We start from the raw sequence: 19,196 nt of genomic DNA on the forward strand, positions 1-19,196 counted from the left end.
TCACAGCATTGTGCAAAAGAATAAACACACCCTTATTTACAACAAACATAAACTTCCTTTAGGGAGAGCTGTGCAACTGAAGACAATATTGCAGTACATACTGGAACTGAACCTACAACACACACAGGTCTGTAAATCATTCATCATATTGTTCAATTTTTAAGACATTTTCCGGAAAATAAAGATTTACAATTTTTTATAAAATTTGCTAGACAGATTTTGACAACTAGTTCAACATTTTTGTATGTAATGACTCAAGTAATGAAACGAGGACTATTAGTTTTATATGGGATGACTATTCAGCATTTACAAGTTTAGTTCATTTTGACTGACATAAGCAAATGAAAATGTTAGAAACAGCAGAGAGTTGTATGAAAGCAATTGATGCATGTCCCAAAGCATCTGCAATGTGTTGGAAGGAATGAGAAACTGCTACTAGGATGTGTACAAATGACTAATTGTTTTGAGAAATGCATTAACTGTTGTGCAAATGTAAATAGTGCTGTGAGAAATGCATCAAAGCCACTGAGAAAAACTGTAAAATATGTGGCTCAGAAATATCTATTAACTATTTTATCTTTTCGTGGGGCCAGTGAAAACTTTGGCAGGGCAAGTAAAAATCTTTACCACTGGCCAGATCGGCCCAGTAGAAAAAATCCTTAGCGTTGAACCCTGCATTTTAACATTTGGTATAAACAAAACAACAGCTGAAACATCTAAAAAGAGGTTCCTGCTAAGGTGGATAAACACAGAATGCTTTGTTTGTAGTTAGTCTAAAGTCTCACAAGCAGATCTTTTTATGGATATCTATATTTGTATTACAGTTGACTACTGCCATTGACTGTGAACATGGCGAAAGAGTATATTAATATTGAGCTGCATTCTAATTAAAAGCTTTTTAAATTAAGTTTTTGAAGATGACATGTTTCATATATGAATTCCAAGCTTTTCACTCATCATAGCACACGTGCTGCTGATGATGTGACAATAAAAGTGATTTGATTTGATTTGATTTGTGTCCTCACCTCTGCAATCATACGATTAGTGTCTCCTAAAAATAGCAAATTCAAAGCTTCCTCTTCATTGGCTGACTGCAGTAATGACAGGTTCTTGAGATGAATGTTCTGGTCTGGGTCTTCCATGATTGTAACCCTCCTAAATTCAAAACATTAAGAAGAACAACAAACAAAATATAATATGAATAATTTATATAGACGGATGGATGGATGGATGGATAGATGATAGATAGATAGATAGATAGATAGATAGATAGATAGATAGATAGATAGATAGATAGATAGATAGATAGATAGATAGATAGATAGATAGATAGATAGATAGATAGATAGATAGATAGATAGATAGATAGATAGATAGACAGACAGACAAGCAGGCAGGCAGAGACAGACAGACAGACAGACAGACAGACAGACAGACAGACAGACAGACAGATAGACAGATAGATAGATAGATAGATAGATAGATAGATAGATAGATAGATAGATAGATAGATAGATAGATAGATAGATAGATAGATAGACAAGCAGGCAGGCAGAGACAGACAGACAGACAGACAGACAGACAGACAGACAGACAGACAGACAGACAGACAGACAGACAGATAGATAGATAGATAGATAGATAGATAGATAGATAGATAGATAGATAGATAGATAGATAGATAGATAGATAGATAGATAGATAGACAAGCAGGCAGGCAGAGACAGACAGACAGACAGACAGACAGACAGACAGACAGACAGACAGACAGACAGACAGACAGACAGACAGACAGATAGATAGATAGATAGATAGATAGATAGATAGATAGATAGATAGATAGATAGATAGATAGATAGATAGATAGATAGATAGATAGATAGATAGATAGATAGATAGACAGACAAGCAGGCAGGCATAGATAGATAGATAGACAGATAGATAGATAGATAGATAGATAGATAGATAGATAGATAGATAGATAGATAGATAGATAGATAGATAGATAGATAGATAGATAGATAGATAGATAGATAGATAGATAGATAGATAGATAGATAGACAAGCAGGCAGGCAGAGACAGACAGACAGACAGACAGACAGACAGACAGACAGACAGACAGACAGACAGATAGATAGATAGATAGATAGATAGATAGATAGATAGATAGATAGATAGATAGATAGATAGATAGATAGATAGATAGATAGATAGATAGATAGATAGACAAGCAGGCAGGCAGAGACAGACAGACAGACAGACAGACAGACAGACAGACAGACAGACAGACAGACAGACAGACAGACAGACAGACAGACAGACAGACAGATAGATAGATAGATAGATAGATAGATAGATAGATAGATAGATAGATAGATAGATAGATAGATAGACAGACAAGCAGGCAGGCAGAGACAGACAGACAGACAGACAGACAGACAGACAGACAGACAGACAGACAGATAGATAGATAGATAGATAGATAGATAGATAGATAGATAGATAGATAGATAGATAGATAGATAGATAGATAGATAGATAGATAGATAGATAGACAGACAAGCAGGCAGGCAGAGACAGACAGACAGACAGACAGACAGATAGACAGATAGATAGATAGATAGATAGATAGATAGATAGATAGATAGATAGATAGATAGATAGATAGATAGATAGATAGATAGATAGATAGATAGATAGATAGATAGATAGATAGATAGATAGATAGACAGACAAGCAGGCAGGCAGGCAGAGACAGACAGACAGACAGACAGACAGACAGATAGACAGATAGATAGATAGATAGATAGATAGATAGATAGATAGATAGATAGATAGATAGATAGATAGATAGATAGATAGATAGATAGATAGATAGATAGATAGATAGATAGATAGATAGATAGACAGACAAGCAGGCAGGCAGAGACAGACAGACAGACAGACAGACAGACAGACAGACAGACAGACAGACAGACAGACAGACAGACAGACAGACAGACAGATAGATAGATAGATAGATAGATAGATAGATAGATAGATAGATAGATAGATAGATAGATAGATAGATAGACAAGCAGGCAGGCAGAGACAGACAGACAGACAGACAGACAGACAGACAGACAGACAGACAGACAGACAGATAGATAGATAGATAGATAGATAGATAGATAGATAGATAGATAGATAGATAGATAGATAGATAGATAGATAGATAGATAGATAGATAGATAGATAGATAGATAGATAGACAAGCAGGCAGGCAGAGACAGACAGACAGACAGACAGACAGACAGACAGACAGACAGACAGACAGACAGACAGATAGATAGATAGATAGATAGATAGATAGATAGATAGATAGATAGATAGATAGATAGATAGATAGATAGATAGATAGATAGATAGATAGATAGATAGATAGATAGACAAGCAGGCAGGCAGAGACAGACAGACAGACAGACAGACAGACAGACAGACAGACAGACAGACAGACAGACAGACAGATAGATAGATAGATAGATAGATAGATAGATAGATAGATAGATAGATAGATAGATAGATAGATAGATAGATAGATAGATAGATAGATAGATAGAACCTGAAAAACAACATGAAAAGTCTAAATAAAAAAATGAATAAATAACACATCCACAGGATTCACAATCTACGATTTTACTAAAGTTTTACAATAATTAAATTACCAACTCATTCACATTGTCTGCCAATCATTTTATACCTGTTTTTAAAAAAAAGGTTTTAAGATTGTTTTACTAGCCTTGGTTTAACTGGTTTAACTTTTTTATCTTCTTCAAAAACATTTTAGAATAATGGTCTAGAACTATATAACCTGGATTTCCATGTTTGGAAAGCGTATAGCGCGTACAAATGCAAAATGTAAAACTTTAAAAAGCCATCAACAGAAAATACACTCTTTAGGTTCACTAGGACAGTTACATCATGGTGATAGATTTCCTTTTAGATTGGTTCATATTAGCTGTCAATCATTCAGGCACTTATTTCCCTCTGTCAGATGACAGTGAGCTATGACCATAGGAAATGCACAAGGCTGAAGAAGAAAGGATGAAAAGAATACATGTTTGTAGGCCACCTGAATTAACAAATAACGGCCGGGGTAATAGCGATTACGGAAATAACAAAAAGCCATAACATTATTTCAGATTGTAAAACCAAACCAGCAAAGGTATAGGAAAAATGCTGCTGTAGATGTAGATTAAATTAAGACTGATTCAGTTCAGCTTTATAAAACTATGACAAATAGTAATATAGTATCTATCTACTGATTTTTTTAACAAAAAAAGATAAGGCAAAAAAGTTTAGGCAGGAATCGTTTGTCAGACGAGTAAATCTCCGGTGGGCTGAGGTATACACTTTTAAACTAAAATGACTAAATTGCTGTATTACTAAAATTAAATAGATTAAAGATTAAAGACTAAAGTTTTTAAAAAGTGAGACTAAAAAAACTCAAACTAAATTCAAATTTACTGTCAAAATGAACACTGGAAATAAATTATATTAAATTATAACAAATTAGTCTCAGTCTTGCACACCTAATCAGATCTTTTAAAAAAAGGATATTATAATTAACAGTTCTGAAAAGCATAAATAAAGGAGGGTCAAAATTGAGACTGACGGTAAATCCTCTAGACGAGATGCCTCATGTTGGGGATTCAGTAGATCATAGCCAGACTCATTGTAGATTTCCAGGTAAGATATGTGGGTTGTATAAATCATTGTGTTGTTCTGCAAAAAAATATATAAATATGAACAGTCTGATTACTATTGAAGTGCTGAATCGGAAATATTACTACTAAATAAAAGCAGCAGCCTTTGCCAAACTTCAGCAGCAAATATTGGTTCCAGTCAAAATTAGCACTCAAATCAGAAGCTTAAAGAATGCATGCCTTCAAGAAAAATATTATGAAATTGTCTACTAACCATACTGAAATAGCGATATAGGTAAGAAAGAGTTCTGGGGATGATCCCTCTGTCATTGTAATGCTCTGCTCCTCCAGTGATTGTAAAGGTCTTCCCACTTCCTGTCTGGCCATAGGCGAATATGGTGCCATTATAACCTGCCAGCACACTATTAAAAGATGCAACATTAACAATGCTGTAATAAAGTATGAAAAAAATGCTTCTGATATTAATGACAGCTGGACAGTTTTTCAGGAAATTGAGTATTTGTGTTGTATGATTTGCCACGGATTGCTGCTTTTTCCTGTACTGAACCAAATTTACAATACTTAAAATAATTGTTCATAAAAACTTATTTTATATACCAAAGGACTGTATTTGACAGCAATAGTTAGATTATAATCACAAAAAAAAATGATAGTTAAAATAATTAACCCTTGTGCATCTCAATGATAAAAGTTCTTTAGAGGGCCAAAAACAACAAAAATGTCGTTGTCTTGAAAGATCATAACAATATCATAAACTTATTTTTACAATTTTAAACCATTAAAGTATGGCTTGTTTACACAAATGAATATATATATATATATATATATATATATATATATATATATATATATATATATATATATATTAGGGGTGTCACGATTTCGATTTTTAATCGAAATCGATCTAAATTTATGCTCAACTTCGATTATCGAATCAAAAAATAGAATCGTCGATGCTTCCACGCCCCCATGTCACGTTAGCTTGGCTTGTCAAGCATGTATAAACAGGCTTGTTGAATTGCTTGTTAAACTGCAGACGCAGGAGACCCGTCGACAAAACTTAAACCCTCTCCTCTTTCAATGAAGTCGCCGGTGTGGAAGTATTTTGGATTTCCAGTGAGTTATGTTGACAACGTTTGTGTTGTCGACAAAAAAAACACAGTTTGCAAGCTCTGCTATGTACGTATTACGGTTGGAATGAGAGACGATAGGCGCATCGCGATCCTCCGCCCCGCACCCGTTGCAAATCCACTCGCGAAAAATACACACTCAGGCCCTGTTTACACTAATATGTCTTTGTTTTTAAATGGCATTTTAGAACGGCAACGATCCACATCCACACTGGTGTGTAGCATTTCTGAGCAGCCCTCCTTCCTCACTACCGCTGAAAACACACATCACGTGACCACACACACTCATTCACACACAGATACAGACGCACACACATTGTCATGCATTTGAGACAGCGGGTCAAGGCAGTCAGCGGGTCAGTAGACTGCTTCCATCTTTTACTTTCACACACTTACTTTGTCATTTTAGCTAACAACTTAGGTACTGTTGGCTGGTTCCTGTTGGTTGTGCACCTTTTTTACCGACGTCATTATAACGACACAGATCACTGCCTATTCACGAGTCCCGCAGAAAAAACTGATTGACAGGTTGTAATTATGTGTGTAACTTACCTTTATTCATTTACTGTATGATTTGTTTATGGGTAAAACAAAGACCATGCAAGTCAGGTAGTTTAAATGGTAGGCTACAAATAATTAATTCGTTATTAATTAATTAAATAATTATTCATAATCGAAAATCGAATCGAATCGTGACTTTAGAATCGAAAATGTAATCGAATCGAGGATTTGGAGGATCGTGACACCCTTAATATATATATATATATATATATATATATATATATATATATATATATATATATATAGTTTTCCACCATATACTTATTTTAATTATTTAAATGGAAAGGTGTTTGTAAAATGTTCTGTCTAAATAGCATACTTATACACATTTTTCAGATAAGAAAAAAGAAAATGTCAACTTACTTATCAGCAACAGGTTTTGCAATGTTTTCAAAAACTTCTTCTTGACTGGCTGTTTGGTCAAACACTTTCTGAAACCTACAGTTAAGAAATAAATATGAATCAAACCAAATGTTGCTTTTACCTATTCTTTTTCAGGGATATGCCTAAATTGGCAATAAATCCATCTGAAAATGTTTTAAAACACCGGTTGCTTCCAAAAATATATTTAGTTCATAATGTTTAAAAAATGAGTGTGTATAATTGTTTCCCAGTGATGAGTTGCGGCTGGAACGGCATCCGCTGCGTAAAAAATAGGCTGAATAGGTTGGCAGTTCATTACACTGTGCCGACCCCTGATAAATAAAGGGACTAAGCCGAAAAGAAAATGAATGAATGAATGTTTCAAAAAGTTATTCAGTGGCGCAGTGGGTAGCACGTTCACCTCACAGCAAGAAGGTCGCTGGTTCGAGCCTTGGCTAGGTCAGTTGGCATTTCTGTGTGGAGTCTGCATGTTCTTCATGCTGTATAGGTGAATTGGGTAGGGTAAAAATTGACCGTAGTGTATGAGTGTGTGTGTGTGAGAATGAGTGTGTATGTGTTTCCCAGTGATGGGTTGCAGCTGAAAGGGCATCTGGTGCTAAAAAACATATGTTGGATAAGCTGCCGGTTCATTCTGCAGTGGCGACCCCAGAATAATAAAGGGACTAAGCCGAAAAGAAAATAACTGAAAATTTCAAAAATCTAAAATGAGTTTTCAGTGGCATAATTGAGGGATGGGGCGAAGCAGTGGCGAAGTAGGTAGTGCTGTTGCCTCACAGCAAGAAGGTTGCTGGGTCGCTGGTTCGAGCCTCGGCTCAGTTGGCATTTCTGTGTGGAGTTTGCATGTTCTCCCTGCGTTCGCATGGGTTTCCTCCGAGTGCTCCGGTTTCCCCCACCGTCCAAAGACATGCAGTACAGGTGAATTGGGTGTTTGAATGTGTATGTGAATGTTTCCCAGAGATGGGTTGCGGCTGGAAGGGCATCCGCTGCGTAAAAAACTTGCTGGATAAGTTGGTGGTTCATTCCACTGTGGCGACGCCGGATTAATAAAAGGACTAAGCCGGCAAGAAAATGAATGAGTTGTGGGATGTCTTTTGTATGAGTAAAGTAAACATGTGCTGCCTTCTTAAATCTTCACTTATGTTTAGGAAATGTCTCTATCATTGGCATTTAGACTTGTTAATCTGAGATTTGCCTTGCCAACTATAGCTGACAGGCCATGGAGACTCAAATTTTGCACTGAGAACATTTTAAATGGATTAAGTGTTTGTTAATTTGCAGAATCATGCTTTACTACATGTGCAATAAATGGAAACAAGAACCTATTTGTGTGTTGTGGATATCCAAATTTGATTTCAAATACATAACTAAAGAATAACGCCATATGCAATAATTACAAGCTTAAAGATATATTCATTATATTTTATTATCTCTCTCTCGCTCTATTTTTTTTTCTACACATTACCTGAATTTGTAGTTTTCCCTCTTATTGTTGATAAAACCATCAGCCGCATCTCTGGGAACCAAAAACAGTAAACTACCGCCCTGCTCATCACAATCCGCAAAGTACTCCTGCAATAAGAATGCTTCAGCATGAGTACACTCATTTATTGAGGTAAAGTTGGCTTTATATTCACACATTCTGAGTTTCTCCTTAATAATATCATTTCAGAAAAGTTTATTTTGCAAATGATGAATAAAAAAATAATTTTAGCAACAAATGACTATCAAAGTACAACATTGTTTACAGTCAAACAAATAGTGCTAATGTTGTTCACAAGTCATACTTACATTTGATTTCAGAGCGAATAGTAGATAGTAAAGTTACCATGGCAAACCATATACGGAGCATGTCACAAGTTGTCACTGAACAAATGTGCGAATATAAACCCAACTTCACCTCAATCACTAATTTTAGAATTTGTAATCATGTAAGGTCACCTCTCTCTCTCGTTCTCTCTCTCTCTCTAATATATATATATATATATATATATATATATATATATATATATATATATATATATATATATATATATATATATAAGCAATTCCAGCGCTATGGATGTGACATTTGCAGTAAAATCTCAACACATAAGTATATGAGAAAGCATATGTTAACATTATTAACATTATATTGAAACATCTGTTTATATTTTCTGAAACAACTAACCACAGAATTATGGGATCAGAAAAATATCAATCTGTAAACATGTTTTGTACTTTAAATGAGAAAAAAAACGTGTTATGGATGTGACCAAAAAAGTCAGCAAGTTTACAGCATATAACATACTTTTGCGAAATTCTTTGAATTAAACTGCACAACCCAAAATAAACAATGCTAATCAAGGATAATAGTTGGCTCACTATAGAACAAAAAAGCTTTTTGCATTTATGAGGAAAAACTGTTATTATGGATGTGACAGATGTCAAATTACCACTTGTTTGACTTTGGTAAATCAAATATTAGAGTTTAAAACATTGACAGCGACATTTTTGAGGATTTCTAAAGCACTAAAATACTTGCTCACACACAAAACCGAAATATGGATATGAATTTAAAAAAATTGATAAAATATGCATAGAATTGCTCATATACAGTTGAAGTCAGAATTATTAGCCTCCTGAATTATTAGCGCCCCTGTTTATTTTTTTCACCAATTTCTGTTTAATGGAGGGAAGATTGTTTCAGCACATTTCTAAGCATAATAGTTTTAAAAACTTATTTCTAATAACTGTTTTATTTTATCTTCGCCATGATGACAGTAAATAATATTTTACTTGATATTTTTCAAGACACTTCTATACAGCTTAAAGTGACATTTAAAGGCTTAACTAGGTTAATAAGGTGAACTAGGCAGGTTAGGGTAATTAGGCAAGTTATTGTATAACGATGTTTTTTTCTGTAGATTATTGAAAAAAATAGCTTAAAGGAGCTAATAATTTTGACCTAAAAATGGTTTTAAAAAAATTAATAACTGCTTTTAATCTAGCCGAAATAAAACAAATAAGACTTTCTCCAGAAGAAAAAATATTATCAGACATACTGTGAAAATTTCCTTGCTCTGTTAAACATCATTTGAAAAATATAAAAAAAAAATAAAATAATAATTCTGACTTCATATATATATATATATATATATATATATATATATATATATATATATATATATATATATATATATATATATATATATATTCTTCAAGCATGTCTACATATATAAGACATAAGCGTTACCACAGTAGACCAAAGAACAACACAGTATGATCAGGTGAGGTAAACAAATAAATTTGCAAATTACAGTAACGTTATAGTGATAGTCATGTGATTGAAATCATATTTATTTACTTCTACGGGTCACGACTGTTTAGAATACACACTGAGGTAAAGTTGGTTAACGTTACATACGCACATTCAGACTTTCTCTCGATAATATCGTTTCAGAAAAGTATTATTTGCGAATTCTTAATAGGGAAAGCCTATTAGCTTTACCCCCAACGTAATACAGTATTAAAAGAAGAAACTAACTTATTTCTGTCATTGTACCTGCTATATTTTTTCCATGTTAAGTTTCGTTGTCTGTATATCATTGTTTATTTTGGACAAATAATAAGGTGTACAATGCAAATAAAATAACTAGGACATTATATGCAAACATAATTGCTATATGTGCTAAGCCCCATTACATGTTTGCAAACTGCAAAGCCGATCCTTTGCACTGTACAAAAGCAAAACACTCACCGAGGTGGGTTTCTTCGTCGGTTTCACACGGGCAAATATTTCAATGGTTTGCTTAACCATGTTTATGATGGCTTTTTTGCTTTTACTGTTTACCTGCACGTTTAGTCAACTCCATTACTTTTTAACTCCTTTATGTATCGTGGTCGCTACGCAACCAGCGACGCAGGACAGGTCATCCTCTTGTTGTGACGTAACGCAAAGCGGCTTCCGGGTCTGTATGGGGAGACACAACATATGATAATAATAAACGTTTACAAAGAAGGAAAACAATTTTTTTTTCAATTCAAATGAGTAGCGGCTTGGACACGGACACAGTATTTCATAAGTCATCGTTACGTCACGACCTAACAAGCGGATAGACATGCAAGACGCCCTGTTTGCGACTGAATGGTACGTCAACGCTGCCGCCATCTTGCTCCGGTCAACCATCACCGTGAGTAAATGCATTGTGCACTTTTTGGAGCTGTTTAAATAGGCATTAACACGTCTTTAGATTTCACATGTAATGATGATTATGACTGTGCAGTCATGACATATTTCAGTGTCATGTTAATAACTACAACAGCCACAAAGCATCAGCTCTGCACCAAAATTATGTGAAACAGAATGCTAATATTTTTTCCAGCTAATATATATAAACTGAATACGTTTATATATAACAGAATAAATTTATTAAACATAAATATATATATATATATATATATATATATATATATATATATATATATATATATATATATATATATATATATTAAACAGAAAACGGGGAAAAAATAAAGAGGGGGGCTAATATTTCAATATATATATATTAGCTGGTTAAAATATTAGCGTTCTGTTTCATATGATTTTGGTGCAGAGCTGATGCCTTGTAGCTGTTGTAGCTATTAGCCTATATGCAGAATGATAAATCACCACACATGTGTGATTTATTTTCTTTGTTGACTTTTCTGTATCTTCAGTTTAGTTCAGTTCTGTTTTTCCACTCTGTTTGCACTGTACAAATGCAGTTTATTAAACGCATACGCATGTCTTCACTGGAGACAAGTGATACCTGGTCATGTAAAATGAGAGCGAGAATGTGTACTTACACCCATGTAGGGTCCAGCCAGTTGGTCCAATGACGGTATCCAATGGTGGATGAAGGTTCACTGCATGTTCGATCTTTCCAGTGCACAATGTTGATTTATATTAAACTTAACTCATATCTGACTCCAATTTTAGTATGAGATGGTTTATTAGAATATTAATATATTTATCCTCGTTTTATCTGACTCCAATTATAAAACATTGAGAAGGTTATTTTGTTTCCGTTCACATTAATTTAGATTATGATTGAATATTCTCTTCGGTTCATCATTTTATGTTATTCTCGTTCATTGGGATCTCTATAACATCCTGATTCTTGTACCGACCGAGTATACAATTTCTTAAGCACAAGCATGTCAGTCTTGGTCACTAAACAGGGGCGATTGACCGCTATCCTAAAAAGGCAGAACCCTACTTACTCAGATTAGGATATTTTTTATGCGGTCCCCATAGGTCTGCTACCTCCTAAATCAGACAGAGCTATTTAGTCATATAACGATCATTACTATAGAATTAAGCAGACCAGTCGTACTTAAACTAGTAGTAACTTTGAATAATCACTATACTATCTAAATAGTATTATAAGTTTATCGGGTGAAGGACTATCCCCTTAGATATCCTTTTACAGCCTAAGTATACATGAATAAATGCCAATTTGTTAGTCGGAGCTCTAGAGACATCGTGTAACGTGCCGCAATGCTCCGTCTACCGTGTTCTAGTCCGCTACTAACCTGAACAGGGGCTTGTGGTGCTATGAAATTACCACGATCTACTAAAGATAATAACACGAACTCTGTTTGAATCATTCAAAACATAACAATTTATTAGTCAGGTAAATGTATTATGCCAATTCAATCAGTCAATTCATAAACGATCAATACAAAACATCAAATTATCAAAGATAAATCCAAGATGAAAAAGATGCATTCCTGACTTTGAAATATACATAACATGGAACAGGCCATGTTATGGGCTGATCTGGTTAGGCAGAATCGCCCTGAGTTTTTCTCAAACCTTGCCTTAAATAATCCAAGAATTCCCTCAAGGAAGGGGGTGTGTGTAAAAAGTCACACCCCTCACAGTGGTTCAAAAGATGCCTGAAGTTATATATTTATTGTTCTGATTATGTCTATTTCTGAGAGAATGAGACCATTGTACCAATCGCACTGAGACATTTCAAATGATATCAAACATGATGGTTAAAGTCAGTTTGGTTAATTTAAAACATTGAAATGACCATATGCGTGAGTTGGGGGGATGAAGCTGAGTCTCAGCATAGTCAGATGCAAATGCAGCAGGAACTGGTTTTTCACGCATTCCCCACTGGTGGGTTGTGGAGTTAATTGGCCCTGTCTTCAGCTCATGTTTTGAATTGTCAAAGACATCAAAAATATTTGTAATATTTCAATTCTTACAACCCAAGTTCTTTAAAGCAAATGTTGCATGTCTCCTGTCATACACTCAAATGAAGCCCCAGAATAAAGGATGATTTATACTTCTGCGTCAAGTGCACGCATATGCTCTGGTGTAGCCTTCGCACGATCGCATGGCCTTCACCATGGCTGATAAGCACCTCTCAAATAATATAACTACACGTTGCAACAGCGCATAGTGCAAGCTCTGTGATTGGTCAGCATGGTAGCGGTGATAAGTGTGGGCTGAGAGCTGTTTATAAGTGTCGAGCCCCATAAAAGAGCTCCAGATGGAAACTTTTGTTTTGTGTTTACCTTATGATTAAAGCTGTTGCACATTCGCTTAAGGTATGTCTTTAAACACTAAAAGAGTACTGCTGACGATACAAACAAACTTTGACATCTGAATAAACAAACAAAGGACAATCAACATTAACAAGAACTGCATCTTTTTTTAAAGAAGATGAGCGGCAATTTCAGTATTTCCAGATTCGAACAGCTCTTGGGAGTTCCTTACAAATGTATTTCTCTCACGTGTTAGCAGACCACTGTAATCCACACGTGATTTCAGCTGCGCTCTGCAGATTGAAAACAAAACCTTTGTTGCAGCACATTTATAAATGCAACACTGACGACCCATTTCTCCAAACAATTCTTCTTCTTCCACTTTTTTTAATTACAGTTGGCAACACAACGTGGCGTCTTTCTGCCATCTGAACACTGCAACAGGTAAGGTCTTCTAAGCTATCATGCATATCAATGAAGTTTCACTTCATTTACAATAGAGTGCGCGGGTTGACAGTCTGGAAAGACTTGGAAATCTTTCTCATAAATTAATGCCGAAAGCTCAAAGATGTCTCTTTGTACTGGCCGGTACAGATATCCAGTCTACAAACTGGAATTCACACAAAGATTCAATCGTCGTGGCGTAGCTTCAAAAATTTTTTTTCAAACCGGAAGAACAGATTTGCTCGAAATACCGCAAAAACAACCAATTTTCACTTTTTATTGAATATATATGTGTCCTAATAGGGTTTTTAGCCGCGTGGGACACATATAAGACTGTCAACATCTCAAAAGAAAGTGTTTTAGTGTTTCGTGACCCTTCTTAAAGAGCCCAACACATTGAAAGTGCAACACTCCAGGCTATTCACCGTATTCTTCGGCGACGAGTGGGCGCAGCCATTTGAATCTTTTTGGCTCGAGACTTCCGGGCTCATACACTTCCATTCATTTTTAGACATTAAAAGCTGCTCGTTTCGCAGTTTGATGTTGCAAACTGATATTTTCTTAATATATTATTCTACTTGGTCTATATAGTTATGCAAACATTTGTTTGTAGAGCAAGTAGTTTGATCGTTTTCTGCTGTTTATTATTCCTAGTCATTTCTTCCATAGGCGACTGAATCGAAGTTCTAAAACAATCGAGAAAACAGGCGCACTTCTGCATTTTAGAATAAGGTCAATATGAATCACAATAATAGAGATCATTCCCCATAACAATCTGCACACCCTCCTTTAACTGAAACCTCGTAAATACAGAAGGAAGAGCATTTGGCAATAAACTTTCACAGAATGACATAAACTCAGTTAACAACCAAGAATGTTACGCCCCATTCACACGGGGCTTCAGCGTCACTGCTTGACTGAAGGCGTGTCTGAAGTTGGGGCTGAAGCGATCGTCATAGAAGCTACAGCCAATGAAATTAAGTCAACAATAGGCCACTGTCTGAGCTGGTGTATTTGCATACAGCAATCTGATTGGCTGACGCTTCTGTCGACGCTTTAAAAGTTGAGCTAGTCCCAACTTCTGCAGCGAGCAATGCCTCTGAAGCGGCGCCGACAGATCCACAATGCAGTTCGGCAACGCCTGACGTCACCCATTTAAAGTGAATAGGAAGCGTTGACGCTGACGCCTCGTGTAAATGTGAATGACTTCTTTTAAAACAGTGTAACTGTTACAGTGAGTAACTGAATCATTACAAACACAAATCTTGAGTCTATCTCCAGATTAGGAAAACACATTAAAAAACAATTGTATTGGTAATATAGAAATAGCCATTGTAAATATTTTTAGCAGGTACTCAGATACCTGATTCCTCCTGTATGTTCCTCCCATTGCATTGGACTGTGTAAGACTGAAGAACCTTGTTAACCTCATTTACTCTGTCAAGACTGTTTTAACTGTTTGAATTCTGACCCCCTGCCAACATTTGCAGTGAACGACCTAAGACATAGTACTGCTTTTGGATCATTCTTTTATAGGATAGTTGTACAGTGACTTGCTGGGCATGTTTAGGAGTTGGTTCTAACAGTTTGGAGTTAATGGGAAAGGTTGACAGGGTCTGTCATTACAACAATTGCCAATTCAAGAGGAGTGGTTCTCAGATTTAGGAAACTGGGGATTACGTCTGTTCCATCTTTGTGAGATTTCTCCATCAGCTGTTTGGCGCTACGGACCGCTCCTTTTGCCAGGCTGTTTGACTGTGGAAATTTCTAGACTGCTAGTGACATGGATAAAGTCCCACTCTTTGGCACAGTCTTTAAACCCTGACTTGTTTAACCCGTGGAATTGTCAGAAATGAGTGTATGTGGTGTGCCATGCACAGAGAAATGTCTTTTCTCTCCATTCAAACATATCCATTGCCAGAGTAGCCCAAGGCAAGTCTGGAACTGGATACAACATTCTGTTGATGTGGCTTTGTGCTATTACAGACTGAGCATGCAAGGAGTTCTGTGGTAATATCAGCCATCTTGGTTGGCCAGAAGATTATACTTCTTGCTCTGTACTTGGTAGCATCCAGACCAGGGTGACCTATGTGATCTATTTTGATATATTTATTATTAGGAATGGCTGTTTTGTGGCCTTGCATAACAATTCCAAATTCCCTGGCTAGTTCATCTCTGAAGGGAAAGTATGGATACACAGTAGGACTCACAGTAGGCTGTGTTCTTTGCTTGGCCAACCTAGTTGAATAGTGCTAAGATACTGTAGCACTCATCCTCAGCTGTCCTCAGCTGGAATTAGGAGGTTTGCTAAAGGTGCAGCTGTCGTGCAGTGAGGGGTTTGCTTCTTTAATAATCTACGACAGTTTGCGTTCATTGAACAGTAAGAATGATTAATAAATCCATATGAAACAGTCCCTTAAAAGTCACATTGGGTCTTCAGTTTCAGGCTCAGGTGCGCTTTGCACTCATGCTACAAATGTACCGAGCCAAAACCCAAGTGAACCCTCTCTGGCACACCTCTTCCAACTGGACCAAGTAAACCATGCCTGACTCCGATTCAGAGTACTCACATTACGATCCGGGAAACGGGCCTGGGCACGGTTCGGATAGCATATTGTGAGTACGCCCTAACTGTAAAGTGTCCTCTGCTTGTCGCTGTATGTGGGCAGAGTAATCCACAAGGGTGAAGGGTGAAGGGACTGGACGAGTGCTGTTATTTGCAGAATATCGCACCACTATCAGCCAATCAGATTCAAGAACCAGACAGAACTGTTGCATAAAGCTAATTATATAAGTTTATAACCTTCACCTTGCCGGTTTTATTAATTGTCTAGCTAATTGATCATCAAAATAATCATTAGTTACAGCCCTAATAAGCAGTAGCCTTTGTCTTCAATAGCAGGAATAAGAATACTATTAGTGATGGGTCGTTCATGAACGATTCGTTCATTTTGAACAAATCTTCAATATGACTCGGGAACTACGAGTCCTCTCAGGGAGTGATCTGTTCATCCGCGCGTGCGCACATTTGTGCAGGTAGTTTCGTTAATTTCAAGTCTTCATCACATTGGCAGAAGCCAATCATATGCGTTTAGAGCCGGAAAAAGAATTGATCCGCTCACCTCTCGAGTCCTCTATCAAGTCTAATTCACTTGTTCATCACGAGCCAATCATATGCATTTAGAGCCGGAAAAAGAATTGATCCGTTCATCTCTCGAGTCCTCTATCGGGTCTGAGTCATTCGTTCCTCACGGGCCAATCATATGCATTTAGAGCCGGAAAAAGGATTGAACCGTTCATCTCTCGAGTCCTCTATCGGGTCTGAGTCATTCGTTCATCACGAGCCAATCATATGCGTTTAGAGCCGGAAAAAGAATTTATTCGTTCATCTCTCGAGTCCTCTATCGGGTCTGAGTCACTCGTTCCTCACGGGCCAATCATATGCATTTAGAGCTGGAAAAAGAATTGAACCGTTCATCTCTCGAGTCCTCGGGTTTGAGTCATTCTGTCACGTGATGAACGAACGATCATGGCTCCTATTGGCTTAAACTCTGCATTGATTAAGATTATATGTGACTGTCAGTGTAACGTGAATGAACCCCTGACATTTGAAGACATGAAGAGGTGAGCTGAGCAAAGAGACAACAATACCTTCAAAGACAAAAGAGCAGGTAAACATTGAATTATTTTTTTTTTTATGACTTATTTGTCGTGCAATCAACCTTTTGGGCTAGTTGTAGATGTGTTTGGAAGCAATTCGTAACATTTGAATAATAATTTGGCAAATTGAACCAAATGAACGAAATCACTCGAAAAAAGATTTGTTCATCTTGATGAACGAGACACAAAGATCCGAATCAGTAAAATGATCCGAACTTCCCATCAATAAATACTATGGAAGTTCATGCTTACCAGTTTCCAATATTCTTCATAATATCTGCTTAAAATTAAGAAACACTAATAGTTTAAGTACAATTGGAGGGTGGGTAATTTGTCTTTTCTTTTTGTTTTGAGCTATCCTTTTGTATTAACTTTTAACTTTGTGTCCAAATGAAAATGAATTTCATGTCTCTTTTTTTAAATCATGTTTTTAGAATCATAGTTTATGTTATGAAACCGTTCTCAAAATGTAGTTGCATGACATGCGTCTCATAAGCCTACAGTGGTTAAGGACATGCCTTGCCTCATGGGGCCAAATCTTCCCTAACTGCTGTTTACTTCTCTGAATAAACACGATCTGTTATCTACATACAGGAAGTGTAGAGGTAAACAAAGTGTTTTGGTAGGAAAGGAACATAAATGATCTTCTAAAGAGTAGACCATGTTTCTCTGTGATTTATTTGCAAGTGTGTGTTAAAAAAACAATCCAAATTAGCATGCCAACACAAAATAAAATGTAACAAAATACACAAAACAACACACACACACACACACGTTTGTTTTTGTGAAAAGTGGGGACATTACATAGACTTCCATTCATTTTATACAGCACAAACCGTATATTATATTGCCCTCACCCCACCCCTAAACCCAACCATCACAGGAGACTGTGTGCAGCTTTACTCTCTGATTAAACTCATTCTCTAGGGTTTATAAGCTCTTTGAGAAATGAGGACGTCAACAATGTCCTCATATTTCACCTCCTTTTTGTAATACCTGTGTCATACCCATGTCATTATACAGATTTGTGTCCTGATATGTCACAAAAACGCGTACACAGACACACACACAAATAAGCAAAACCGAAGACATGCTCAGCAATCCCTTAGTCCAAAATGGGATTACAAAATAAATCAATCAATAAATGATTGATAATGAATTATTCATTCATTTATTCATTTTCTTGTCGGCTTAGTCCCTTTATTAATCAGGGGTCGCCACATCGGGATGAACCGGCAACTTATCCAGCATATGTTTTACACAGCGGATGCCCTTCCAGCTGCAACCCATCACTGGGAAACATCCATACACACTCATTCACACACATACACTACGGACAATTTAAGCTTACCCAATTCACCAATAGCACACGTCATTTAGGTAACCGGAGCACAAACTCCACACAGAAATGCCAACTGGCCTAACCAAAGCTTGAACCAGCAACCTTCTTGACAGCTCTAACAACCGCGCCATTAATAAATGTGTATTATTGTTTTTTATTATTATTTATGATGATTGTCAAGAAAGACAAAGTACATACAGGAAGTTTATCAATAAATCAAAAGCACAAACTGGGCTTAAATGTATTTGAGGTGTGTGATTGTTGCCTGTATTGGACATACAATTCTGAATTGTCTGAATTATGTATTGAGTGGTCATTTTTATAAGGTTTTAGTTTAGATTTTGTGGCATCGCATACCTTAGGAAGCTTTAGGAAGCACTATTAAATTATATAATATAAACACACCTGTACCTTAGCTGAAGCCTGAATTTCAGAACCTTTGGGTGTTC

General features: G+C 36.3%; 1 protein-coding gene across 10 annotated transcripts in view; it reads right to left on the minus strand.

The window, feature by feature from the left end:
• Positions 1-10,677, minus strand: part of kif6 (kinesin family member 6) — a 69,892-nt gene extending 59,215 nt beyond the window's left edge. For 5 of the 10 annotated variants that reach the window (XR_012392731.1, XR_012392733.1, XR_012392732.1 and 2 more), the window contains exons 1-6: positions 10,519-10,677; positions 8,245-8,351; positions 6,762-6,836; positions 4,961-5,108; positions 4,656-4,765; positions 1,026-1,155 (exon numbers count right to left, since the gene is read on the minus strand). Coding sequence is in view for 3 of the 10 variants with exons in the window: in XM_073927282.1 (XP_073783383.1) it covers positions 1,026-1,155; positions 4,656-4,765; positions 4,961-5,108; positions 6,762-6,836; positions 8,245-8,351; positions 10,519-10,578 (630 nt within the window). In the remaining 7 variants the exon portion in view is untranslated. The remainder of the gene's footprint in view (positions 1-1,025; positions 1,156-4,655; positions 4,766-4,960; positions 5,109-6,761; positions 6,837-8,244; positions 8,352-10,518) is intronic. The other 5 variants (XR_012392734.1, XR_012392736.1, XR_012392735.1 and 2 more) reach the window with 2 other exon arrangements.
• Between the last annotated feature and the right edge of the window lie 8,519 nt (positions 10,678-19,196).

This window comes from Danio rerio, chromosome 17 (assembly GCF_049306965.1).
Source record: "Danio rerio strain Tuebingen ecotype United States chromosome 17, GRCz12tu, whole genome shotgun sequence".
In the NCBI taxonomy this organism is placed as follows: Eukaryota; Metazoa; Chordata; class Actinopteri; order Cypriniformes; family Danionidae; genus Danio; species Danio rerio.